Source organism: Octopus bimaculoides, chromosome 2 (genome assembly GCF_001194135.2).
Source record: "Octopus bimaculoides isolate UCB-OBI-ISO-001 chromosome 2, ASM119413v2, whole genome shotgun sequence".
Lineage (NCBI taxonomy): Eukaryota > Metazoa > Mollusca > Cephalopoda > Octopoda > Octopodidae > Octopus > Octopus bimaculoides.
Genome location: NC_068982.1, coordinates 28,311,927 through 28,321,144, shown reverse-complemented (window position 1 = coordinate 28,321,144; position 9,218 = coordinate 28,311,927). Strand labels below are relative to the sequence as shown.

The following is a 9,218-nucleotide window of genomic DNA, read 5'->3' as shown; positions in this document are numbered from 1 at the left end:
TGGAATTTTGATGTCATTACCCTTATCTGCGACTCCTTCTTTGATCTGAACCAATGAGAGATTATGCATAGTAGAATTTACATGTATCTTTTGTTTTGTTTTTAATTTTTTTAAACTATATTTTTACAACCTATTCATACTTATTGTAGATACATATACACACATATATATCCATGCACACTTGCATAAATAATGCATACAAACGTAGTTGCATACTGTATTGTATCAGTGATAATACAATCACTCCTTGTACTTAACTTCAAGTTGGTTGCCCAGGATGATGTCAGGCCAGCTAATGTTTTGATTATGTTCTCTGGAACTTTAGCAAAACGAAAGGCTTCTAGCATCCAAGAGAGGAGTACATGCTTTCTTATAGTACAGCCACGTTGAAACTAGGTTCCTCCTATTCTTCTTCATTTCTGATATTACGGTTTTCTTTATCAGAAATTTCTAGGTACACCCCAAACTCCCTTCTTCCCAGCTACGCGTCTGCAGTAATGGTATTATTACTTGGTCTTGGAGGAAGAGGTTTAAACATGATATATATATATTTTATATATTAAGTTCTGGCATACAAATTGACCGGTAGTTTTATTTTTGTTTTGTCTTTTGGAGTTTTTTGGGGGTAGAGTTTGGGAGACCATGTAGATGATTCTGTTATTGTGGATCGGTTTTGTCTCTGCCATAGCTAACCAGTATGGTATGCTAGTATTCCCATCAAAAACTTGCTGGTACAGGTTAATAAGCTACTTTTGGGAAAAGACAAAAGACAATATATACATATACATACATACAAATACATGTTTGTGTGCGTGTGTGTATGTATGTATATACATATATGTGTGTGTGTGTGTGTGTGTATGAATAAATGTGTGTGTGTGCGTGCGTATGAATAAATGTGTGTGTGTGCGTGCGTATGAATAAATGTGTGTGTGTGTGTGTGTGTGTGTGTGTGTGTGTGTGTGTGTGTGTGTGTGCTCGTTCTTTCTTCGGAGAAGCTCGTTCAGTCTAAGGTTTACTTGATAAAGATGAAACCAACGCCTTCTCTGCAGTAGAAGTGTTCCAATTTGCAGCCAGTTCCCATCACTGAGCAACAGCCAAACATTTTATTATCAGAAATGGTTATGAATATCAATAACATTTAATCTCTGAAACAAGACAAGGTCTGAAGTATGTTATTATCAATCACATGCCCTGTCATTTTGTCACTCCAACTGTCTACCGTTTGTACAATTGTTTACTTGTACACTTTGGTGGGGTTGAAATAATTATTCATTTTCAATGAGAGTCACTGGAGTTGAAAGTTCGAAGTTTATTATTATACCAGGTGTCTTATAAGTGTGTTTATTATAAGAGAAAGCCTTGAAATTGTGGAGTGGGGGGGGATTCATTCGATTACATCGACTCAAGTGCTCAACTAGTACTTATTCTATTATACTCCTTCCCCGAAAGAGATGAAATGTAAAGTCGACCTCGGCGGAATTTGAACTTAGAAAGAACAAATGCTGGTAAGCATTTTGTCCGGCACGTTTACGATTCTGCCAGTTCGCTGCCTTTAGGATGCTTTATAATGATGAACATAGTGTATAATACGTACAATTAAGATGTATTTATTTTCGATTTAACCAAAGATTGTAGGTTCATTCTGATTCAAGTCTTCAATGTTGCTTTCTTTATCATTACATCTAGCCGTAACTTTGGTGTCTTTATACTCCATGGTTATATCCTTTAGCAATATATTATTAATCAATTTAAGGCAAAGTTAAGTATTACTTAGGAAAGAATAATCAATAGCGACAGCAGCAGTATTAATACCAAAAAATAATATACATCACCACTTAAAAGTGGATATTGTGTTAGAACACAAAATACTACGTAGTTAACCACGAGAGGACCTCTCATGTGGATTTGTGGTGCATAAAAGCATTCGTGTTTATATCGATGACGGGTGATAACAGTCCGCTGCGCCCTTCTGAACTGCCAGATCACGTAATTTCACCCTTTCTTTGGCTTTTCAAGGCATAGCAACCGATTTCCCAGTCAACGATGCATAGAATTTCAGTGGCTGTTCAGGCACCGGTGTCACAAATAGCCATTGAGCTTATTAAAAAGTAATTTAAAAGGAAATAGAATAGCAGAGAGAACAATACTTTTGTTCAACAAACTGGACGCGCTCAGTAACATTTAAAAATCTTTTACTGTGTATATGTATGTGCGTATATATGTACGTATGTATGCATGTATGAAGTATGAATATAACAGACAGACAGAAATCGATGATCATGAAACTAGTCAAGTTTGTATGGCTTTTGAAAGAAAAACTTGCGTATTACAACTTCTGATTTAGTTTAACTGAAAAGAACAAGTCCCATTCCAACAGCAACAAGTCATGTGGGTTCTTTATTGCAGAAAAATATTTGAATGCAACATCCGAATCATTAGCTCTTTGCTTACGCGAAAGGAAGTCCGTTTCCTAGTACTAGACTAGATCAACAAAAGAAGTGAAATATAATTTGGCTGACACCTTCACGACCGTTCATGCTTACAAAACTGCAGAACCAAATTCCTCTGTTTGGCACCAGAAGACTCAAGGGTGCGTCAACGCGATAAACACGAAGAGGAAATTAGTCCAGAAATTCAACTGGCGGATTCAGCAAAATATATGGTTGCACCCATGCTATGGCAGTACATCTTTTTCTAATCTTCAGTAGAAATTAAAATTCATAACATTTGACCATGTTTATATAGTTTATATCTTTAAAATATCAAGCCTAGATCTGTTCCTCCAACTTGTTGTCAAATAAAACGATCATGTTTTGTTCTATTTATTTAATGCGCATTTAATTAGATATAAATGTTTTGCGATTACCATTTCTTTATGTAGATTTGCAGTTATGCAAGTAGATACGAATAGAAGAAATGTATAGAGAGCATTAAAAAGAGAGAGACATGGTGAAGGAAAGAAAGACAAAGACGGAAAGAAAATGTGATATAAGTCATATTTAGAAAGTTAAAAATGAATGGAATTTAAAATAAAGAAATAAACACAAAAAGGGTATCTGGTTTAAATCAACCAGGCGTTTTATCAATATGTATTAAATAAATACACTTTATCTACTTCATATACAAGTCGGTTCGGTTTTGTAAACATGATGTTTGTGTGCGTGCGTGTTTGTGGTGGGAGGAATAAAGTTAGAAGTGTATGGTGGTGTATATTTATAATTGTAGCGAAATTCGTCAGAAGTAATGGAGGTGTCCTTTATCTATTTATATATACATTTACATTCAGTTGTCAAATGTCTGGATTTTCCTAAGAAGATAGAATACTGCTTAAATTCCTTTATCTTGTTTGATTATTATAATTATTTAGTGAGAGAGCAATGTATGCCATCAAAGTGATACTGGGGTGAAATATACGAGGCTCAATATACACATCATGACTACACGTTTGATAAGGGTACACCAGGCACATGCATCACAGCCATATGTGCACACATGGTGATCTCATATCAATATAAACAGCCCATGACCTTGTAGATGGAACCCAGTTAGAATTTCCTCCAGGTCGAGCAGCCCTCCCTGCTCGTAAGGTCCCAGAATAAGGATTGTTTAAGGATGTTGAACAAAACACCCATGTTTCCAGAGGTGTGTTATTCAAACCCCAAAGAATTCCTCTAAAACACATGGCTATGATGCCCACCCCACTACTTCTGCTCGTGATCAAAGATGCACATATCGTCAGCTACCAAGGGACAAGTTCAACTGGTTAAGGTCAAACAACTGACAAGCAAATTTGTGATATTGAGCAGAATATTTGTTGTAGCCCATCTTTTATACCAAGACAAAACAATGTACATGATAACACTTCCAGCCAATTAAGATCAGAAGCCATGAGAGCCACTGCCTGATTATTAGTAGTAGTAAGGTGGTGAGCTGGCAAAATCGTTAGCACGCCGAACAAAACGCTCAGCAGCATTTTGTCCGCCCTTACGTTCTGAGTTCAAATTCATTAGTCAATAGGAAATAATGGTTTCAAATTTTGGCACAAGGCCAGCAAGTTCGAGGGAGGATATTAATCGATTACATCGATCCCGGTGCTCAACTGGTACTTGTCTTATCAGTCATGAAAGGATGAAAAGCAAAGTCGACCTCGGAGGAATTTGAGCTCAGAACGTAGTCGGACGAAATGTTGCTAAGCATTTTTCCCGGCGTGCTAACGATTCTGCCAGCTCGCCGCCTTCAATAACATAATAATCCTTTCTATTAAAGGCACAAGGCCTGGAATTTTGTATGAGGGGGGGGGGGATAGTGTTTCACTGGTACTTAATTTATTGACCCTGCAAGAATGAAAGGCAAAGTCGACCTCGGCGGAATTTGAACTCAGCACGTAAATACGAACGAAATGCTGCAAAGCATCTTGCTCGGTGTGCTAACGATTCTGCCAGCTCGCCGCCTTAAACTAGCATAATAGATAACAGCTATTTCTTTTGAATTGCTGAAATGGGAAAATAGTTCTTGGTAGTAGAAAATAAATAAATAAATAAAAACAGACGAATTATCTACATTTTGTAACTTTACACTTTTGCACTAATGTTGCTTTTGGAGCCGGCAGGGCTCTGCGGTTAAAATCATTGTTTTGCAGTCGTGTGGTTTCTGGTTCGAGCCTACAACGCGGCAGGAGAGTCTTTTACCATAACCTCCGGTCGACCAAAACACAAGCTAAGTGGAAGCTATCGAATCATCCCTGCTTTTGCCTAACAGATTTGATCCTTCGAAGAGTTTAACATAATCACCTTGTTCACAGGTGCCTTTAATGAAGTCTCCTGTGTCACATCTAGGCAAGATCTTCGATCTGAAGATAAGTTTCTCCCTTCCCACCAGCAGTTCTAGAGGTCTCGGTAAACGCCTTGGACGCTGCTTTTTGTCTTCTAACAAAGGTATGAGGAAAAAGAAATTAAAAGCTCATTCAATAAATCGTTGATTTCAATTTAGCGTTCATTATTATATTTTTCAGGCCGATAGCATAGATACATTCTTACAATATACGTTGTAAGTAAGGCAGCAAGCTGGCTGAAGTGTTTGCACGCCGGGCGAAACGCTTAGTGATATTTTGCTTGTCTTCACGTTCTGAGTTCAAATACCACTGAGGTTGACTTTGTCTTTCGAGGTCGATAGATTAGGTACCAGTTGCGTACTAGGGTTGATCTAATTGACTGGCCCCCTCCCCCAAAATTTTGGGCCTTGTGCCTAGAGAAGAAAAGAATATACGTTGTAAGTATGAACAAATAAAGTTCGAATTACGCTGAGCTTGGCTCATCCTTTTGGAGTCATGTTTTGCTGGTCTTGCGCCAAAATTCGAAACTATTATTATTTTATTGATTCATCCGGATCTTTACGTTCAGGGTTCAAACTCCACTGAGATTGGCTTTGTCGTTCATACAATGAAAAATGTTCATAAAATAATAACTGGAACTTAGTAATGTTTGAAGAGTCATTATAGTACAATAGAAAAGGGTAAATTCGAACACTCACTGCTTCACAAAAGCATAAACATGAAATATCAAAAATTTAAATTTCGTTTGTTCCAATATACAAAAGAGGACAAAGAGAAAACGTCAAGATCGTTATAATGGACTGTTCGAAGTATTAGTCCAATTACGCTGCAAATTTTCTACGGTCTAATTTAAGAGATTTAATCAAGAAACATCTGTCTTGATTTATTTTATTCTACTTATGATTTTAAAATGCATGTCGGGATTTTTTTGCGAGTATGTTTCAAAAAAGAACTGTTTGGAACTTAAATTTTTATATTTTGCTCGAAATAAAATAAGAAACTAATGGGCAACAAAAGAAAGCGAGATAAATTAACAGAAGAAGAGACCTATCAGGTATTTTACAATATAATTTATTTGTTGTCCGTTTGAGGGACATAATTTATCTTCTTGATAATATTGTATTTCTTTATATTAATGGTACTTATTTACTAAAATAGTATCTTTCATCAATGAGAGTATTTCTTTCAAGCATGTTATTGGAAACATTGAAAATGTATTTTATGATAGATAATAAGTCATTTTTCGAAAATTTCCATATTTGTGGGTTTTATGCGTTTGTTTGTTTGTTTTTTTTTGGTGGGGGGGTATTCTCGTTCAATAAGATTTGATGTGCATCAACAAATATATGTAACCGATAAAATTTGACATTTTTTTTTTTTGAGGAAGGAAAATCGGAAATATTATTTGAAGAAACCCTCACAATTTTGGCACATAAGGTAGAATCCATTTATAATTTTATTCTAGCAATGTACTTAAGGTTACAAGCAGCTGTATATATATAATGTAGGGAGCAAATTGGTAACTGGACCAAAATTTATTTCTCGTTTCTTTTCTCCCTACCCGTTTAAAACCACACATTGCAAGTATTACATCATCTTTGGGAATAAAAATTGGTCAGCATAGTTGTTGAGAGTTCGAAACTTGGTTAGGTTACATGTATTTTTCTTTTCAAGAAATTTCTCTTCGACCCGATTGAAATTGAAGTTGCTAATAAAATATTTGGATAGTTTTTCATATTTAACAATCCATATTCTTTCATCTGGATTTTAAGTCAAAATTTTCCCACACTATTTATTTCGATCATTTTTAATTTTCAAAAAGTTTTCCGAACTGGGGCAAAATGAGTGACAAATTTCAATTTCTTTTTAACTGTATGATGTTTAAATACATCAGGAAGAGAGCCACTTCAGCAGATCATGACACTACAAAGAATATTTTCGCTGAGGTTTTAGATTTAGTAGAGTTTCGTTAATTTCATATCTAGTGCCATTTTTCCATGATCCTCTTTCAATCTGCATTGTTGCATTTCTGATACTTCTAATGTCTAAGTATGGATTTTGAGTCGAAAGTAAAGAATTCGCACACCCGGTGTTTGGAATTTGGGTGGTGTGCGTATTCTTTACCTCCGCTGGATATTGATATGTATGTGTCTTTTCTCAAATGTAATTTTGGAGAACTGAAGAGGCAAATTTACCTTATCTTGTCTTACTCATTTTGCCCCATTCAAATTTGTCTTTTTATATGCTGAGAACGGAGTTAGTTTTCTGAAATAGTGTTAAAGTATTTACAGGTGATTTGCTTAGCTGATATAGTTTTTGTAAGAAAGTGAACATTTGTGGAAGAAGAAATTTCTCAGTTAAAAGTGCTGTAAATTTTATTCATTATGCCCCACTTTTCTCTCTTTCTGTTTATATAAATATATATATATATATATATATATAATTGTCATTAAATATGAAGGAAGGTGTTAGAACCCCTACATTGCTAGAATAAGAGATAAAGTGCTCTGATGCTGCAGTCAACGCACACAGTTGCATGCATACATACTGACGGCCGAAAATAACAGTCGTGATAATCCTGCACTATCGACGTTTTCGGTCGTTGTCAGTATGTATGTCTACAATTGTGTGCGTTGACTGCGGCATCAGAGCACTTGAGCTATTTCTAGCACTGTAGGTGTTCTAACACCGTATCATATTTAATGACAATTATAGTTTTACTTTTTGGTGATACATTGCTAAACAGCTGCTTAATTTGATAATATATATATATACAAAATGTTTTTCCTTAATTCAGAATGTTTGGTATCAAATTCGCGATAAGCGACTAAATTTGTTTCTGGCGCACTGATTTACTTCTTCAACTGTTTGTACTCATTTATAATAGGATAATCTTTTAACTAGCTAATTTTCCAAAATAGCTATGCCGAATAATTTTGCTTTTTTAACTAAAGTAATACTGTTATTGTTTATTCAAGAACAATTTTTTTAGTGATACTTGGATAAATACTCCTGATCGAACCAGTTCAGCGTGGTCTTAACAAAAATATGATGCACTTTATTTGAAATCCATGTTGTGTATAGAGAATATCACCGTTTTAATAACTTAAACATTCTACACAACGCGTAAATCTAATTCTTATATCTAACAAGCAGTACAATCAATCAATTTAAATTAAATCTTTGAATATTTTTATTCTAGAGTAAAAAATGCAACACACGCTCACCTTCAACCGATCGTGAGTCAAAAGAAAATTATTCAGTTGATGTAAATCGCAAAATAATCCGACATCATCCTGATTGTGAGAACTTGCACATTTTCCATGTGAACTTGATTTCAGAGTTCGCTTCAAAACCTGTTTATTCAGGACCTGTGCCATGTCTTACACCTGTGCGTCAAACCCGGACTGAGCCATCTAAAACACTTCCATATTCCAAAAGACTGATGCGTGTGTGGGCCCAAGAGACTTACTTTGACCTCGGTGAAATAGATGCCTACAGAGATGATACATTTTGTTACAAACTATCAATTGAAGAAGTTCATCTACCTTCCCGTTGCCTTCAACATCAAACTCAGGTAATTTCTTCTAACCTCTAGCGCTGTATTTCAATAGTTGTTACTTATAAACCTATCAATGAAATATCAGGAAATTAATATCAAATTCTTCAGAGAGATATATATATGAGTTGAATAATTATTGTATTAAAAATATAAATATATATAAAAATATATGTAAATATAAGTAAAAATATTAAATAATAATAATAATATGACAGTTTAAAATTTAATAGTTTAAATTTAAGTATTTAAAGCATCTTACAATCGTTTCGCAAAAGTATTGTCTCTATAATGGAATCCTATATTGATAGATATTTATAGACAATACTTCTGTTCATCAGATATAAAATGTGAAGTTTGTATAATTTATTGAATGGTAGTTTTAAAAAATATGAAGTAATATGAGAAAATGGCATTTGTTTAAAATATAGAAAAGTTACTGTTTTTGGTTTTGGTAAGTACACTTTAGTATGAGAATCTTGAAATCCGTATATGCCTCCTTGGTAAGTCTTCTGCAGTAATCCATAATAATTTTGTATATCTGGTATATTGTAACTTAGCGATAGTCACCTTTCCCCCACCACTTTCGATTGATCCAACACTGTTGAGATTGTATACACATATAGCAACGATGTTTACTTTACAACAGAGGCGCGTAGCTTAGTGCATTGCACTCACGATCGTAAGTATGAACATTGTCTACAATCTGATGGTTCACATTAAAAGAAAAAAGTTTTCCAGATACAGGTGCAGATTCAGCTGCGTGGTAAGAAACTTGCCTCCCAACCACAGGGTTCCGGGTTAAGTATACTGCGTGGCACTTTG

The 9,218-nt window shown here is 35.0% G+C and overlaps 1 protein-coding gene across 2 annotated transcripts in view; it reads left to right on the top strand.

Moving 5' to 3' along the window:
* Positions 1-5,722: 5,722 nt before the first annotated feature.
* Positions 5,723-9,218, top strand: part of LOC106872739 (cyclin-O protein B) — a 6,962-nt gene continuing 3,466 nt past the window's right edge. The window contains exons 1-3 of one of the 2 annotated variants that reach the window (XM_052965927.1): positions 5,723-5,888; positions 6,218-6,271; positions 8,037-8,411. In XM_052965927.1, coding sequence (XP_052821887.1) covers positions 5,838-5,888; positions 6,218-6,271; positions 8,037-8,411 — 480 coding nt within the window. In that variant the 5' untranslated portion in view covers positions 5,723-5,837. The remainder of the gene's footprint in view (positions 5,889-6,217; positions 6,272-8,036; positions 8,412-9,218) is intronic. The other variant, XM_014919822.2, reaches the window with a different exon arrangement.